The following is a 19441-nucleotide window of genomic DNA, read 5'->3' on the forward strand; positions in this document are numbered from 1 at the left end:
TATAATTTTATTTATTTTGTAATTTTTTATGGACTAAGTGGATAATTTTTAAAAAAATTTCATCCACCCCATTTGAGTTTTTTTATAAGTTTTTATTTTTTCTAAAAAATAAAAAATACTATAGGGTAAAATTGACAATTCCATAAATCCATTTAAGGATTATACAATTCCATCAAATATCAGGAGGTATTTGTAATTTTTTAAACAACGAGGGGATATTCTTAATTATGTCAAACCTCAAGAAAGATTGTTGTAATTTACCCTTAATTTTATTATGTCATTAATGAATTACGTTTTTGTGCAATTATTAGCCAAAATGACTTCCAAAATCACAAATTTGTGAATTTAATTAGTTTTAATTCAATTTTCATAATAAATTGCTAATTATAACTATTAGGCTATCATGTGATTTTTGAACACCTACATTAAAACCATATAGAAAAGAATCTATATTAGATATACTTAGCTACAACAACACACTCAATATGGGTGAATAATTTAAATTTTTATTATTTTTATTTACGTATAAGAAGAAAAAAATATAAAATAAATAACTTATACAATTAATATTTTTTTCATTCTTTTTATTTTAAATGTACATAAATAAAACATTATTAAGAAAAAAATTAAACAAATGGCCATTTTACATAAAAATAGATATGCCTAATGTATTTTGGTTGATAAAACTTTTTGACAATTAAAGTTAGCTATTCTAAGCCCCTCACATTTAATACATTAGTTATCATCGCACACGATTTTTACGAGTTTATAATTTTTTTTTATGTGAGATGATGAAAGAAAATTAAAAAATTGTAAAATAATAAATTATAATTATAAAATCTAGTAAATATGGAGAAATAATGTGAAAGATAAATGTGGAGTAGTGGGTAGTTAAGAGAAAAAAAATTAATTATGAGTTATTAAAAAATATTGATATTACTAATTTGATCAATTTTTTTTAAAGGGAAGAAGTGAAGTAAAGGGTAAATTTGGGTATTCAAAAAGTTTGTTTTGTAATAGTACTAATTAGTTGTCGTGGCAAATCATTCTTACGTGTATATAATAAATAATATTTTACGCATTAAATATATTATAACTAAAATTAAAATAGATAAATAAATAATCACATTTAAGAAATAAAAATTGATGTGGTGATGCTATAAATCATCATTTGAGTGTGAAAAATATATTTCTATATTAGTACATATATAGATAAATATTTGGGAAAAATTACACATTTTTTCCAAAAAAAAATTAAAATTACACTTGTACCCCATTTGAAAATTTTCGAATTATATAAATATAGTGTGTGAGTGTGTGTAAGAGAGAGAGAACTAGGTTAGTGTAAACGGTAATATTTTCGGTTTTATATTACACGTGTAAGGTAGTTATTGGTGGCCAAGAAATCCATTCTAATTGGGTACCAGATGATCGGAGAGCATTCTAAGTTATAATGTTCATATTATATCATATCAGACAAAACAAATTTCAGTCATACTGCACACACTACACACACATACAGTTTCTTTGCTTCGTTTTTCTATAATTTTCACACGATTGATCGATGGATTGCTTGAACCCATTAGAGCCAGCGGCGGCTGAATCGCCGTATGAGGTGTTGCTGAGGGCGGTGTTATTGATACCGGTTTCTCACTATTTATTGGGATTATCGTTGATTGTTGTTGTGTTTCTGTATAATTTTCTTGAAATTCATATCCTGCAAGATTTATTCACCGGATTGAGGGGACAGAAAGTGGTTTTGACTTTCCATCCTTCCTCTCAACTCTACCGCGATGTTGTCTCAAAGTGTAGAATTCTTCATGGCAGGTATGGGACTCGTCGAAACCTGGATTGACGAATCGAAAGTTGTCTATTTAGTTCAGCGTAGCTGCATGTTTTGTTTGGTGGGTTTCTCGTGTTTTTGCTTATGTCTTTCTTGCTTCCTGTGCTGTCGGCAATAGGTATTTATCAACTCCATGGTTATGTAGTCCGCATCTTCAGACTGTATTTTTGCATTTTTTGGGGAATTCGCCTGTTCTCAGTTATAGAAGGTGAAGTTTGATTTCTTGCTTTTCAGTTTCTTGAATTCTGAAATGGATTTTAGAAAGTGAGTTGGTACTTTTGAGTATATATATGGACTTGTCGAAATTTGGTGTGTTGGATCAGGCAATTTGCTATGGTCTCTTGTTGATGTTGCAGAAACTAGTACTAATTCAATGAAGTATGCAGACAGATTTTTATTACCTCTGATGGTGGAACACTAGCATTAGATTGGGTGAAGAATGTACAAGGTAACAAGCTTTTGCCTCTCTTGTGAATCTCATGACCTATGAACTATGTAGGAAAAAAATATTATATGCTGAAAAGAATGTTGGTAATCTAATTTAATGGCCATATTCTATCTAGAGTGATATCATCTATCCTAAGACATGTAATAGGGGATATATGTTTCTGACACCTCGGAGTTTCATGATCCTCACACATTTGATATTAAAAATTGGGAAGGATATTAGACTATGTTTACCCTAGTGGCCTATGTAAGGCATGGACCTTTGTTTATAATCATTAGTTATGTAATTTGAGGAAAGGACAAGTAATTTAAGTGGTTATTTGACAGTTCAAAAATGTTTCCAAACTAATTGATGTCTGTATATAGTCTTAACAGTTGCCCTATATTGGTGAGTAATGGTTCAATGTACTCTCTTTACACTAATTGTAACTTAATCATCATCTGTAACTGGCTCACTTGCTTTTAACTGGTATATATTTTTCTTACACACTCTTTATGAGTAACCATATTAAAATCTGGACCTGAAACTGTCCTTAATTTAACAAATAGTTGATGCATTTTTTATGACTCTGGATGGATTACATACTTTTCCCGTTAATTAAAGGTTTTCAGTTTCTTGGATTGGCTGATTCCAGTTCTGATAGTTTTTAACAGATATTGGCCTTTTTCCTTTTAGTTAAGAATCTGGCCTATCAAGTGAATGATGTGGTGGAGCAAGATGATAAGAAGCCCATTCTGATCATCATTCCTGGCTTAACAAGTGATTCAAATTCTGCTGTAAGTCATCTGGATCATTTGACCATCCTTTTTCCATTCTCTTACTCGGTCAATACAAACGTGCCTGCTCCATAAAAGGCTGCTCATATCATTCATGGTTTAATGCATGAGGCAGACAATTCCTCATCCTTGTAAGTTAGGAGTAGATGTATTTTGAATTGTGGGTTTCTTTTGAATTTCTTCTTTGTCGTCTGGTCACTGCCTATCTCCCATGAGAGAGGAGATTGTAGGACTTCAGCAGTCATCTAGTCACATGCATATTTTTTTGTCTCATATTTTCTTCTTAAACCTACCTTGGATAACTACACACATTACTTTATGTACAAGTGAAACCAGAGCATAGTTGTTCAGATAAGTTTTGATTGTAGTTAATGATAAGTGCTGCTCAAATGCGCCAGGATTTGAACAGCATTAATGCTGTAAGCGCAGAACAATTATAATGTTAACCATGAAATTGACCAGCATAAATCTTTGCTGTTTTATGTGGTGGTTTGATTTTTAAGGTTTATGCTTGACCACATTTCTTCTAAGAAAACTATACATCCTTTGAGGATTATTTTGTTGTGTCCAAAAATTATGGCGAAGTACTAGTACTAACATTTTATTAGTTACTGCATAAACAAATAAGTAATGGACTATTATTGTGATGATGCGTTCCTTAACAGATGTATAGTTTGATGGCCATTAATAATTGTGATTTTTTAATTATCTTTAGTCTTTACAATGGCCATTAATAACAAACACATATTGTTGCTTGTTAGAAGATATGGGGGACTATTATTTTCATATCTCTAACATGGTTCACATTGGCATATTGCACTATTTCCCCACTCCTTATGTCTTTCTTTTGACCAATACCATCTTTTTCGTCAATGTATCTATTCAAAGTCAAGAATATTATGCCAAGGTAGCATGCAATACAGTTGTTTTCCTCTTTGGAGTTTTATGATCTATACAATCACTGATGAAAGACTTAGACTTTGACATGTTCACTTCACGTCCAACAGGAAAACATTGATCTTTTTTACTTATTTTCACTGTCTTTACATGTGTAATTTTATATTAGGAGATACAGTAGGTACTTGGAGTTTTGTAATTCCAAATATAGTAGCCAGTGGACTATTGCCCTTTTTCCAATCCATACCTTTAGTTTGGCCAATATCACCTTTCTGCAGCGTCTCTTATGTGGAAGTACATTTTAGCTCTACTGAAATTTACTAAGCAATATTTCCAATTTAGCATTATTTGCACATACTTCCGCGTTGAAGTTTGATTATTTCCATAATCTGTTGTAAGAGAAAAATTAGCATTCTCTTATTTCCTACGCTTGTTGAGTTAGCCCATTTGCTTTCTTTCATCCTGATCCATGGTATTTTTATGCAGTATGTCAAACATCTGGCTTTCAGCATGGCTAAACATGGCTGGAATGTTGTTGTGAGCAATCATCGCGGACTTGGGGGTGTATCAATTACAGTGAGTATAATTCTTGAAATTGATGCATTTGTAATTCTGATAGCTTTAGTTTTGAATAGGGAGATGTGAAGTTCTATTGGAGGTAGTGAGCAGTTAAAATCAATTGCAATTGTACCTTCCAAATTGAAAACTATTATTCATGTACTGGACTTGATTGGGATAATTGTGGCATCACTCTTAACTTTATTGTGCATTAATCATGTTATTAGTCCGATTGCTTCTATAATGCTGGATGGACGGAGGATGTCCGGAAAGTGATTGACCATCTTCACTGCCAGTTCCCGGAAGCTCCTTTATTTCTTGTTGGCACTAGCATTGGTGCTAATATTCTGGTACAAGGATTTCTGACCTATGTGTTAACTTTTTCGCAAGAATGTACTTATAATGTTGTAATTTTACTTTTAGTTATTATTTCATATTGTTGATTTTGTTTTGTGATATTCAGGATTTCACATTTTTTCAGTGTCTTTTTGACCACTTCTTTCTGGTACCTATAAAGCTATAATGTGTATTTTCTGGAGAGGTTTTTGTGTAGATTATTCTTTTCTTTAGGTCCCCATATAATGTGCGGGTTTATGGTTATTGTTGCAACATTGCTAATGAAATTGTTCAAGGTTTGGTTTGACAAAGATCCAGCTTCCTCTGTGTCACTTGGTGGAGACTTGAATGAATGTAACTTCGTTTGTGTTATTTGTAATTATTGCTCCCGCTGTTGCTTATTGGCAACCTGAATAAATTTGACTTGATTAGTTTTACTTGTAACTAACGTTCTCATATTTCTATTGATAAATTTATAGATGCATAAGCCTCAATCTCGAAAGTATTATCATTCTTTTTTGAATATTTTGCTTTCTTGTACACTTATTTTTAGGATCGTATAAGAAATCTGTTAAAAGACAAGTGTGGATGTGAATGCTTCACTTAAGAAAGTGAAAAATATTTACATGGTGATCTTGGATTGTGTGCGGATGCCTGAAATGAACTTCTCTTGAAACTTTGTTCAACAGATTTTTGAGTATGCTTGAAATTGTTCAATGAGGTCTCACTTAATTCATGCTCATACTTTTCCTTTTTGATTAAATTTCAGGTTAAATATCTTGCAGAGGATGGGATAAATGCCCCTATAGTTGGAGCTGCAGCAATCTGTTCTCCTTGGGACCTTTTGGTTTGTTCTATGAATATTTTGTTTTCTTGGATATGTTAAATTGAATTCTAGTCAGCACGGATATATTAACAAGTTTTCTCGGTTACTCCTTCTCTTTGAAATTTTCTCTCTCTATAATCAAACAATTGCATTTTTGTCTCATTCTATTTGTTTGATTTCGTTATATGTTTCTATCTTCCATTCCTTTACTTTTTTTGTCTTTGTTTAGAAGTTATTAATGTAATCCGTACTGAACTTTTGCTAGCTGAATGTTTTATTTATGTGGTATGTATACTAATACTATATATGAGTAGGAAAGGTCGGGTCCTCCTAAGTAATTGCTTTTCCGGTTGCTTTGTGCTCTATGCGGTTGAGCTACCCTAACTTGGATTCTCTTTTATCTTTCCAGATTTGTGACAGATTTATAAACCGTAAACTTGCCCAAAGGTTTTACAATAAAGCTCTGACCATCGGCTTGAAAGATTATGCCCATTTGTATGTCTTCGTTACCTTGTTGTTCTGTTTTCTTATTACATGTCACTTTTGTCATCAAAGTGTTTTCATATATAAGTCCGTACTTCAACATTTCAATGTTCACCTAGATTTCCTCAAACTAGCAGGCTGTTTGATTGAACATGGAATTTTGTAGGCATGAGGATGTCCTTTCTCGTCTATCAAACTGGGAAGGTGTTAAAAAGGTATTTTATGTTTTACAAATCTCTTGAAACTACTATATATATTCTTGTTTGTGCAAAACAGCAGTTTAAAACATGAGTGCTAAGAATTTTTATAGTGGACTTCCAATTTTTGAACTCCATGTGCCATTTTCGATACAAATATTCCCTTAACGTTAATAAAGACTTAAGACAATAGATCGATTGATCGAGTTGAAAATCTGTAGTGGATTTCTCGAATCCCTGGATAGCAGCACATGTTCATTAGATTCACTAGGCAGAATAGCATAGAGGCTGAGGGATGCAGAAGCAGCATAAGTTTATCTTACCCTTTAGTGAAGACAATAGACTGAAATAACACCACGGCATCTCTCTTGCATCTGGAATGTTACTCCAGTTCAGAGAATATATGAAATGAATGAAGTTAATTGCCTTCTCAACTGTAGCTGGTTAATATCTAATTTGTCTTCTCATAACAGCAACCCGGGCTTACCTTGGACCTTCAACCCTCAACTTTACAATTTAAATCCGTGATACTAGTAAAAGAGCAAGTAGTTACAATATAAACTGACATAACAACCAAAATGGCAATGACATAAAGAAGGCATAATGTCTTCCAAAGGCGAAACCTGAATCAAGCTTTTTTTGGCTTGACAATGTTGACATTTCAACAAGAAGTTAACTGACAAAGCTGCTGAAATATGCATTGAAATGCATTATTTCTTTTACATTGATTCTGTTGGAACATAACATTTATTCAAATTTCCAGTCACGTTCAGTTCGCGACTTTGATGATTGTGCAACTCGAGTTCTTGGCAATTATGAGGTAATAACGATTGTCATCTTTTTTCGTTTGGCAAATGCTTGATAGCTGAATCATGTCCCTTTTGCCAGACTGTGGATACATATTACAGGCGTTCTAGCAGTTCTAATTTTGTAGGAAGTGTAACCACACCCCTTCTTTGCATTAGTTCTTTAGATGATCCAGTGTGTACAAGTGAAGCCATCCCTTGGGATGAGTGCAGGTATGTTCTCTGGCTATTAACTTAAATTAACCTTGAGTGTTTGTATTTCTCTTAATGGTGAGAATAGATAATATGATGAAAAATTACTATTCAATATGAAAGAGATAAATTACAGAGGACAAAAAAACAAAAGTTTGCTTTTGAAAACTTACATTCAGACCCTATGATGCTAATAAGTCCTATACTGAAAATATTTTCTTACAGTGTAATTAGCTTTTACCAACATTATTCAACAAAAATAAATAAGAAGATACTAATTAATCTTAACTAATAGAATTGTCAATAGTTTTTAGGTATTCAAACACTTAATCAATAATCATTTTTTGATTAATTAAGTATTTAAGTATCTTTATCATTTAGTATTTAAATATTTTTGTCAATAACTTTTTTTTTTAAGAATTTGACTGAACATTATAAGTAAATTAAGAAAAGGGTTAAATATATTTTGCATCCTTGAAGTACGTTACCCTCATCAATTACCTCGTAAATGAAATAAGCCTTCATTTACCCCCTATCTTTGGATAATTCTTTAAATTTATAAAAATACCCTAGACTATTAATAATAAGATACATTAACATTAATGCCCTCTATTGTTAAATATATCAATCAATTTGAAAAGTTTACCAACTACAGTGTTTATAAATTTATTAAGTACAAAATAATTATTTTAAATTTGAGTGTATAAATAATCGTATTTATAATTAGAAAAAGTTTAAAATTCATTAATTTTAAGTTAACGAACAAAAATGCATTTTTGCATATTAAAATTCTACTCATTGGTATTTTAGGGTATGGTATAAGCTTTACGCAAACCAAAAAATTAAGGTAAATTATATTTGCCATCCGAACTATTCATGTTTTTACACTTTGCTACTGAAACTTCTTTTTGTGTCAACTTACCATATCAAATTTACGAAATTTGCTCATTGCTAAAGTATGTAAAGGGCACGTGTACTAACTACTGAGGGGAGGGTATGACTAAGTATGACATGTCTAATATCCTCAACTACAGTCCTAGCAAGTGTGTCATATGTACGGCTAGTATGATGAAAGATTCGTTGATTCCGTTCTTGCCATAAGTGATACACTAACGACGCCAACAGTGCGCGGTATGAGGAGTTGATGACGTGTTTCCCCCCTCCATTTAAGCGACATCAACTTTACGGCAATATTCCACAATCGAATAGGCCATTGGACCCGTACAGTCTTCCAAATATCTGCAATGCACTGACGGACATAATGACACTAAAAGAAAAATGCTCATGTGTCTCAGAGATTCCGTCTTGGCAAAGAACACATGGCCCACCGGTGTGGTGTAGCCATGGTTTGTCAAGAGTAAATAACTTCCCCAAAATGGCAAGCCATAAGATAAATTGGTTGCGGGGAATTTTGAAAGGACCTAAGAATAGTGAAGTCCAGCCTACCTTGGGTCATTGAGTACAAAAGAGGTGGTACGCTGCCGCCGTTGTAAAAGAACAACCATTCAAGCACTAAATAATATCGATCTTCCCCATCATGGATGATAGGCAGAAGGTGAATGATCGCCACAAATTCATTAGTGAGTGGCGGCCAGCTCCATTCCCCATCAGCAATGATCGAGTGTAGGAGTGTAGCCGGGGATGTTCGTAACGGTCGGGCCAGTAGGATCAATGAGCCAAGGGTCCTGCCAAAGGGAAAATAAATTCTCATTATCAACCCAAAAGTCGATATAAGGTAATAGCCATAGTTGGAGAGCAAGAATTTGCCGCCACCCCCACGGCCCCTTCTGTCACTTACTATCTAGATAATGTCAGCTCCAAGTCGAGTATGGAATAACCAATCAACTTAGATGGAGTCCTGTTGTCGCACAATAATCTTCCATAAATGCTTAGAGCTCGATTTAGGGCTAAGATATCCCTAAGACCGAGGCCCCCCTCCCCCATTAGCCTACAAATAAGTGTCTAAAAAACTTTTGGATAGCCCGTGCCTGTGGTATCCTTCCAAAGAAAGGTACGTAAGCGTTTCTCAATCTCACGAATCACCGTTTTTGGTAAGATAAATGGCGCTGTCCAATAAGTGTGAAATGAAATCAGTACGGATTTGATAAATTGCAGCCTACCGGCAAATGTTAACCAAATTCCTTCCCATCCTCGAATTCATTATCAATTTTTTCCAAGAGTGGAATGCAGTCCTTGATTGTGATACAAGAGGAAATAAGGGGAAGGCCGAGGTAACAAAGAGGTAGCTCTCCCTCTTGGAATGATAGGAGGGTGAGTAACCTGTCACGGAGTCTGTGTGCTGCATTAGAGATAATAATGTGGCTCTTTTGTGGATTGACACATAACCTAGAAAAGTGTTGCAAACGTGTCCAGACCCTTTTTAAACAACACCAATAGACGATTCATCGGCTCTACAAAAGAGAATAAGGTCATTAACAAAGCCAAGTTGGAATAGGCCAATCGCTTCACACTTCTAATGAAATGAGAATCCGCCATCCTAATCGATAAGTTGTTGTAGAATCATCCGTAGCACCTCCATAACAAGGACAAATAAATAAGGGACATATAGTCCCCTTGGCGCAACCCTCGTGCCCCCTTGAAGTAGCCGTGTGCAGTGCCATTAAGACAGACTGAATAAGCAGGCGTGGTGACACACTCCTCTATCCAACTGATAAAGGTCCCCGAAAATCTAAATAGATACAACACAACCAGTAAGAAGTCTCATTCTACTGTATCGTGTGCCTTTCATGAGTCCACTTTTAGTGCACATCTTGGTGGAACGCGCTGTTGCTTATAACCAGATAAAAGCTCCTGGGCTAGCTTCTTGTCGCTGATCGACCTGCTTGGCACAAACGCGTTCTGCGAGGGACTGATTAAATCATCCAGGACGACACGCAGATGCTGTACTAAAATCTTTGTAATCACCACTTTTCAACCAAGCCATTTTTGCACGTTGCTGTAGCATATGTTGTTCAAGCCGAGTAGCCAACAGTAGAATCAACTTGCAGCAATGCTCCAATTGAAGTAGCAGTAAATTATGACAGTCTAACTGCAGGAGAGATTAGGCTATATGGAGAAAAGCTTTTGCCATATGGACGTTAGCCGCCAGATCCCCCTTGTTCCTTCGTTGCTTCCGAAAGATAGGTTTAAGGGCCCTCAATTTTCAGGTTACCGCATACATAGCACTTCCCACAATGTTGTGCTGCCACACATTTGCACATAAGGAGTGAATTCTGAAGATGAGCTAGAAAATTATCAAACCGGAACATACTTACAGTAGATTGAGCAGGAGTACCACGTATAACCAATGGAGAATGGTCAGATGTACATGGTGTAAGACATTCATAGTGCACAGATAGCCACTGCACCAACCACCGATCATTGACTAGAAACCGATCTAGTCTCTTTCAGAAACTGCGACTGTCATTGCTACAGTTGTGCCATGTGAATCTCTCCCCCTGCATAGGAAGATTGAGAAGACCCGTGTCGTGAAGGCACTCGAGGAAATCTGCCATGGCTAACCTTATATCACCTGAGTTGCCACACACTTCACTCGAGGACAGTGTTAAGTCGCCACTAACCAGCCAGGGAAACTCATCAATTCCTTGGGCTAGGCGACCGATATCCCGCCACAACTCTCGACGCACGCCCAGGTTATTTGCACCACAAACAATGTTAAATAGCATATGTATATTCAGCAAACGGATAAGAATACGACAGTGTATATGTTGAGGCCCAACATCTAGTACCTCACAATTAGCCCAATCATCATCCCAAGCCATCCAGATACGAGTTCCCGAACCCGTATAATCAACAAACCATTTCCAACGAGAAAGCAGTTGCGTTTGAATGCGAGTATTCGGAGTAGTCACCCTAGTTTCCAATAAACCCACAAAAGCCAAATGTTAATCAGTAACAAGGTCACTAACAGATACCTGATGGTCTCGGCGGTTTAGGCCCCGCACATTCCACACTGCTGCATTAATCATCATCAAGCGGGTGTGGGGCTGAGTTGATTAGGACCATTCGAGGAATGTTTTGCAATAGTACCGTCAAACAGAAGAGCATCAAACGCATTATGAAAGACTACCTCAGTACCTTGGCTATCTGGCTTCGGAGGCTCCCGCTCCGCCTCCCTCGGTCGCACTGGTGGTTCAGGTGGAGCAGCAGAGGCGGCTCGGCCCGCAGCTTTGGAACATAGACATGCACCGGCTTCGTTGGAGGTGGTTTAGCTATAGGGCAAGACGTCTTAGAATGACCCAAAGTAGCGTAGTGGGTACACTTTGATGGTAACCATTCATACTCCATATCGATTTTATGCGGGGTCTCACCCCCTCCTCATCTGGTGCCAAATAATGAGATGTTTAGGCAACTTAGAGAAGACGTTAAGCATGACACAACACGAGCGAAGTCCAGTCTCGTGCATGCCATGGTGATGCTATCCGGATAGAGGGGTTTCCCAACACCATTGGCGACCGTACTCAAGCCCTCTATGGTCCACAATTCCACCGGTAAGTGTCGGAGCTTAATCCACACTGGAACTTGAGTATGGGTATGTTTACGAAGTGCCATGCCCAGTTCCCATCGTTGTAGAACTATCGGTTGTCCTTGGAACTACCATGACCCACCTTCGATAACCTCTTCCATAGCCGCCTTCGTTTTGAATTGGAAGAAGTAAATCCCGTGATCATATAATTTATCATATAAAACACAATTTTATCGTAATTTATTTCGTGAATTAACTCTTAGTTTTAACTAAATTCTTATTAACCTGAAAGGAAAAATGAATTTTATCATTTTTAAATATTTAATTATCAAATAAAAAATTACAAGAGAGAAACTAAATAAGAATCTGTCTCTCCCTTTATCTTTTTGCTTTTTTTAGATTTTGTATTTTCCCTCCTCTTCAGTCCACTCACTAGCCTACACACCCCCATCCGAACATGGATGTGAATGACTTTACAAAGAAAATAAAAATATTGTACAAGTTAAAAAATAAATACATAAATGTATAACATTTTTAATATATTTATATTATATATGCTTGCATAAATATATATCTTTTCTATATTTAGTACAATATGATGTATTATGTTTGTAAGTACAAAGCTTTTAAATGTACATGTTACTTTAGCATTCAAAAAAGGGTAAATTACATTTTGCAATTCAAACTATACACGTTTTACATTTTGCCATCGAAACTTTTTGTTTTTTTTGTGTTAATTTACCATCTCAACTTTGAAAAATTTACACTTTGCCATATATGATCAATTTTTTGTTGATTTTTTTTGTCAAAAAAGCATCATATGATGTGTGCATATGTAAAAAATGTCACATCAATATAACTCTTAAATATCACATGTGCACTGCATGCTATGTTCGAAAAAAAACTCAGTTGAAAAATAGTTATAAATGGAAAAGTGCAAAATTTCATAAAATTGAGATGGTAAGTCGACACGAAAAAATATTTAGATGCCAAAGTGTAAAAACGATCACAACTCAAATGGCAGAATATAATTAACCCTGCAAAAAAACAAAAAATAGTTTATTGTCAACCCACTTGGGAATAGTCAAACACATGAGTGATAAGTATAGTGGCTAATCCATACTCTTAGAAATACGGATTCCCTAAGGAATGATGATTCCTAATGATTAATTATACCACTCATGATTAGGATTAAACTTGATAATGAAATTCCATTCAATCTCATCCCTATACACCAGTCATGTTGTAAGAATAATTTTAGGTTTGCATGCGTATTAGAGGTCCTCGGATTTTTTGTGTATATTTTCTTTGGTGGATTACATATGTGGGTGCATATGGTGTTTATGTGTGTATATGTATATATATATATATAGGAGATACAAATACAGTTAGTTGGAGAGAAAATGTCGCATAAATGTATATATACACATATATATAGGAGGAGATGAGAGGAGAGACAAAAGTTTTCTTTTCTTTTTTTCTCCTTAATTTGAATACTATTTTTTTGTCCTTGCAATAATAATATATTGGTTAGTTTTTCCTCTTTTTTGGCTATTTCTCAGACCTGTTAAAACATAATTCTTACAATATCAACTATTTTTTTGGCCAACAATATTGATAAGAGGTCTACATGTAGTTTTACAATTGAAAGGACAAATTTTAATATTATATGAAGCCTTAGGTTGAGGAATCTGTAAGTAGTTGTTTGCCCTTGCATCAAGAAAATCTTGTGACAATATACGAGTCTTAAAACAGTGTAACCACTAATTAGATGGCATTCAATTTGTTTTCGTGATACTGAAATTTGACTATAGACATATATGTATAATAGAGTTTTAAATTTAATTTGTTAAAAATGTTGTTCTAGAAGCGATGAAAACATACTATTGACTTATATATGTTTCTTTGTTTTCTATTCTTTTATATGCTTAAAAAATGCATGTGTTGTGCTGCCAATTCATACAAATATGCAGGTTGAATACTAATGTTGTCTTGGCTGTTACACAACATGGAGGACACTTACCCTTTTTTGAGGGCTTAACTGCAAAAAGTGTCTGGTAAGTTACAATATAAATATATTGATAGTTTTATTCGGTGGCTAAGCCCTAAAATTTATATTTGTTTGCTAGATTCCTATTTCCTAGCTCCATGATTTTATGAAGTTAACTTCTTGAAAATAATGACTATGAGTAATTTGCAGAGCCATTTTCCTTGCATTATATTTTCCTAGCATCTCTATCATATGTTAAAGAAATATAAGCTATAAATACATGGTGAGCTTTCTTTATATGGTTAACTTTCTCCTTTTTAAAAAATAAACATCTTCCGGAATTTGTATTGTATGCTTAACTATAAGTAGAGTGTTCAGAAGTAGGGGTGCAACATTATTCGATCTTTACAGGGCATGATTGGTATGACCTGATTCTCCTGTGTTACGATAGTGCATTAAGTGTTCCTTTTGACTTAAGGTTCCATAGTAGCTTTGTACGTTGGGCGGCTATAATTTGATCATGGTTGAGGCAACTATGGTTCCCTCTGTAGTTGTAAAAATAATATTCTAGACATAGTTGGAGCATGCTTGGAGATTGGTGAATTCCAAAATAGGATCTGTTGCTTATCATGAGATGAAGAAAAATTCTCTGCATTATGTTCTCCAAACCCTTGGCCACGTTAGTTGATCAAATAAGAAAGGAGTTTTCTATGTTATAAATGAGCAGCACAAGTATACAGCGGATAGACACATACATATGGGATCCGTATTCTAGAGTTTGTTAGGAGATTGGCTTGATGGAATGACTGCATTTGCATGAAACTCGTAACTTAATAATTCACTCTCTAGTGTTATGGAACATTGCTAGGTGACCACCCATGTGCAATGTGTACTCTTTAATGAAAGGGTTAATCAAGAATGATTAATTAACATGAGGTCCTACACAAATCATGAAAGAATTCTTGGAATTAATTAATTGAATTAATTTATGGAGAATATGGGAATTAGTTTAAGAAGTATTTAATGATTTATAAAATATATCCGTAAGGAATTAAATTTGGAGGCTATATTTTATAGGATCACAATGATTCATTAATTTGATTAATTAAAATTTGTAACCAATTAGTTGTGATTTATTGGTTAGGGCTTGTAATTAATTGATTAGGTCTTGTGTTTAATTCAGGTATTAAATATCATAGGTCTAATGATAGCTTGGGTTCTTTTGTGAATTAATTGAATTTGGAATTGGTCCAATTGGAAATTGAATGCAAGTCTAAGCCCACAAGGCAAGATAGAATACCATTCATTGTATCTAGACAAAGTTTGTCTTCATCTTTGGAAGATGAAAAAGCAAGGTTGATCTTTGTTGAGTAAAAATTACCTATAAAGAGGGTACATCAAGATGATAGAGTATAACACATTCATTTTATCTAGATAATGTTGTTCTTGTCTCTTGTTTGCAAAAGGGGGTTGGTTGATAGCAAGACAATGTTTTTGATAACATTATTTTTTCATAAGCTACAAAGTCTAGCTCTTGTTCTTCCTCTCTTGCTAAGCTCTCAGCTGCCCCTCTAGAATACAATATTTCTTAAGCTAGATAGTTTAGCTCTTCCTCTTCCTCTTTCGCTCCAATAAAGAGAAGAGTTCTCTTGTTTTTCTCCATAGATTAAAATATTGATCTACCATCATTCTACTAGTAAAGGATTGTAGGAGATTATATCATAGGTGGTGTGGACTATCTTCAATACTTGTGTGTTCCTATCGTCAATGGTTTAACCTTGCCAGAGGACTAGTAACTGTTTTCCACCATTTGCTTGGATGGGAACCGTTTTTGAGAATGTTCACATCATCTACATCAACAGGAGTGCACCAAAGGGTATTTCCAAAACATCCAATTGACATCTTTATACATGATATTTGCTTGGTAGTAGCAATGGGAATGGGCAATTTGATCGCTACTTGCAATATTATTTTGTAATTTAAATTTTAATTTCCTCTGCATTTAACGTTTTGGAGGGAATACACTAGCGTTCCTATTGTGAATGATAAACGAAATAGTTCCATCTTCTTGTTCCACCATTTGCTTGGAAAGGAGTTATTCCTAATAATGTTCATCTCATCTACATTAATCAGAGTGGATCAAAGGTTGATTTCTCTTAACCATTCAATTGACATCCTTTTATGGATGAGATCCGCGTCGTAGTACCAACGATATGGGCGATTTAATCGCTAATCGCAATATTGTTTTGTAATTTCAATTTTAATTTTTGTTACTTTTAACATCTCGAGGCTTATACAAAACTAATAGTGCACCTATGATGAAATCCACCTCGACCTTAAGCTAGTAGATGTTATTATGGTAGATCAACTAATGATCTATGAAGAAAAATAAAGGAACTCTTCTCTTTTGAAGTTGAAGAGAAAACTAGAAGAACAAAGAAGAAAAGCTAGACATCCTAAGTTGGAGAGGGGACTGAAGCTAGAGAGCAAAAGAGGGACGGATAAGAGTTTTGTCATTAATAGAATGAATTATCATCTTATCTCTTGTTTTGTTATCCCCTTTTTATAGACAAGTTTTTGCCTTAGCATAGATTAACTTGTCTAGGTACAATGCATGTCCTACTCTTTTGTCTTGATGTCCCCTCTTTCAAAGACAAGCTTTTCCCTTAACAAAGTTCAACTTTGCTTCTTCATCTTTTAAAGATAAAGATAAACTTTGTCTAGATATAATGAATATTATTGTTATCTCTTGTCTTGTGGGCTTTGGGTTTGTGTTCAATTTTCAAACCAAATCCAAATTCAACTAATTCCCAATTAATTGGATTCATGTTTGATTAAACTTATGATGTTTAATTCTCTAATTAAACACAAGCCCAAATCAATTAATATGATTAATTAACTTACAAGCTCAACTAATTAATCATTAATTGGTAACAAGTCTTAATTAATTAAATTGATTAATATTTGTAAATTCCTATCACATAAGCTCAAAATTAAACAATTCTTATGGATCGATTTCATAAATCATCTAATGAATAAATTAATTTAACTCCTTAAATTAATTGACATCTTTATAAATTAATCCAATTAATTAATTCGAAGAATTCTATACTAAATTGTATGTGACTTTTTAGATTTACCATTGAGTTAAATTTGGGCTTGTATCACATACAAGTTAATTGACAACTAATTTGCACCTATTTAATTAATTACTATATATTAACTCCTTAATCCAAGAGTTCCCATTGCCTGTGGGTATTTAGCATTGGTTCATGGTACTAAAGAATAGGTGAATCTAAGCAAACCTGTAAGTTTCGAGTTCTATGCAAATATAGTCCTTCCATCAAGCCAATCTCCTGATCAAAGTCAAGGACACAGAATTGCAATCAGTCCCCATTTACGACTTCAATATCTATGTATCCACTCTACACATTGTATTTCTCATTTATCAACATAAGAAACCTCTTTCCTAAATCGAGATTCTTCATCACGCAATGGGTCTATATTGAAACTCACCAATCTCCATGCATGCTCTGACCATGTCTAAAACATAACTTCTTACAACTATAGAGGGAACCTTAGTTGTGTTAACCATGATCAAGTCATCTTATGTACAAGGCTACTGTAAAACCTCAAATCAAAGGACTACTTAATGCACTATGGTATCCAAAGAGAATCAGGTCATACCGGGTGAGGCTTCCATATAAAATCTCCTGTAGGCCAGTTCACTGAAACATGATTTAGCTGATAATTTTCAATGTAAAAACACTTGGAATCCACTTGTTCAGTTCCTCATACCATACAATCTTGTTCTATGGTTTCATGTTGTGAATTAGCATGGGATGTTAATTCTGTTGCAAAGACTTATCAACAATTTCTCTAGTTTCCTTGAGTTTCCTTTCAGTAATTTTCTCTTGCAGGTGGGTAAGGGCTGTTGATGAATTTTTTGGTATTCTGCAATCTAGCCCTCTGAGTCACCGGAAAAAACAGGTGAAGAAAACAATTGCTGACTTAGATTTATCCTGAAAAGTCCTCTTCCTGATTTATTTGCATAGGCTCATTCATAAACCTGCAAGCAGCCAACAACTAGAAAAGTAATATTTGGTTTCTTAATTTTCGCAAGTATTGTTTACTACAAAACTAAAATAAGTAGTGTCTAGGAACTGAGTCCCTGCATGCAGATCTCAGATCTAAGATCTAATATGGAATAACCATTTGGCAAGATAGGAAAATTGTGTATTATATCAATTGCTATCCAGCTAATAATTCCCTGCATAGCTGTGAAACTCATTAATTCTGTAAAGTCTTCTAAAGTTTTCCTCATGAAAAACACAAAGATGCAGTCGACATTTACCAAATTATTGATTAGAATAAGACTAATGTGTAGCATCTTCTATCCTTCAAATTATGTTGAGCATTTATTGTTACAGTTTCCTCAAATCACATTCCTGTAACTATTTTTTGAGTTATTGTGGTGGGGGTAAATCCATCTGAAGTCATTTGAAAATTTTCACAAAAATCCTTCTCTCGATTTAAAAAGTTCTTCCGTTCAAATATATACTAATATGATTTGTCAATTGCAGACGCCAGATCCCGCTACCAGTCCTCTAGATCCATCCATCGATCAGGCTCCGTATGTGCATGTTAAGGAAGATGGCATGGTCAGTGCTGCAAACAATCAAGTAGCTGAAATAGAAGTACAACACCAAGAAAATATGGATGAAAACAAGAGCGAAGAGACACTCCATGCCGAGCCAAATGTCCAAGAAAAACAAAACACAAAAGTCGAACTTACTCAGCCCCCAGATGTTGCTCGTTCACCAGAACAAGATATCACTGACATAGTCGCTCCTGTGAAGAGATGCTTAAATCAGCTTTCACGTCAAAATCGAAAATCTTTGTGGCTGCTTGCCTACATTGCAATATTAACCACTTGGCCAGTTGTGGGTTCTGCTCTTTCAGTTTTCCTCAGGAAAAGATTTCAAGATTTACTCTCCAGAGTATCAGGTAAAAGGTAAGCGTCAACACTGAGGCACGCTTTTCTCGTGCTCACCACGTATTGTGGGAGGTACGCTTTACTGTCATTAAGACGGAGATTTCTGTATCTTCAGCAAATACAGACAAAAAAATGTTGTTAACTAGAATGTTATCTGTGACAAGGAAGAATCATCCTTGTCGTCAAGAACCTTGCATGCATTATGTCAGGTAGCAAAGAAGATCCCTTCTGGCTTCAAAAGGGATGTCTCGTTTCATGAATAAATGTACTATAATATGCAAGAACATTGTTGATGGACTTACACAGGATAAAGTGGAAACATCTGAAGGATAAGTTATTTGATGATGATCTGGCTGCAAGTAGTACTGGTTGTAACACTTGATGCATAATCTCCACTAATAGTAATGTGTTTGAATATGACATCTCAGGGAGAAGTAGCAAGCAAACTCAAAATTCGGCCAGCAGTCAAAACTGACCAAATTGATTCCCAATGCTGCTCCAGTAAAATTGCCTCTCTAGATTTGTGTAAATATCCAATACTGCTTTAATTTTATATTTATATTGATTCGGAACTAAAAGTTTCAAATCTATAGTAGTAACTCCAATG

At 34.7% G+C, this 19441-nt stretch overlaps 1 protein-coding gene across 2 annotated transcripts; it reads left to right on the forward strand.

Annotated features, from left to right (window-relative positions):
• The first annotated feature begins 1464 nt into the window (after nucleotides 1–1464).
• On the forward strand, nucleotides 1465–19179 carry LOC105172538 (embryogenesis-associated protein EMB8). Of its 2 annotated transcripts, XM_011094018.3 has the most exons (14): nucleotides 1465–1827; nucleotides 1962–2051; nucleotides 2230–2291; nucleotides 2967–3067; nucleotides 4451–4540; nucleotides 4750–4872; nucleotides 5628–5705; nucleotides 6094–6179; nucleotides 6334–6382; nucleotides 7128–7184; nucleotides 7253–7383; nucleotides 13822–13905; nucleotides 17759–17828; nucleotides 18422–19179. In XM_011094018.3, the coding sequence occupies exons 1-14, from the start codon at nucleotides 1565–1567 to the stop codon at nucleotides 18854–18856; spliced, it is 1719 nt and encodes a 572-aa protein (XP_011092320.1). In that variant the 5' UTR covers nucleotides 1465–1564; the 3' UTR covers nucleotides 18857–19179. The 2 variants fall into 2 exon arrangements, with proteins under 2 accessions (XP_011092320.1, XP_088741929.1); XM_088885803.1 differs by lacking the exon at nucleotides 13822–13905.
• The last annotated feature ends 262 nt before the right edge of the window (nucleotides 19180–19441 follow it).

The sequence above is a fragment of the Sesamum indicum genome, linkage group LG10, assembly GCF_026168435.1.
Source record: "Sesamum indicum cultivar Baizhima isolate 11 linkage group LG10, ASM2616843v1, whole genome shotgun sequence".
Taxonomy (NCBI): Eukaryota; Viridiplantae; Streptophyta; class Magnoliopsida; order Lamiales; family Pedaliaceae; genus Sesamum; species Sesamum indicum.

Coding starts and splice junctions, on each gene's coding strand:
- LOC105172538 (XM_011094018.3), top strand. CDS start 1,565: ATGGATTGCTTGAACCCATTAGAGCCAGCGGCGGCTGAATCGCCGTAT. Junction 4,541..4,749: donor TTGGGGGTGTATCAATTACA/GTGAGTATAATT, acceptor TCATGTTATTAG/TCCGATTGCTTCTATAATGC. Junction 6,180..6,333: donor TTGAAAGATTATGCCCATTT/GTATGTCTTCGT, acceptor GGAATTTTGTAG/GCATGAGGATGTCCTTTCTC.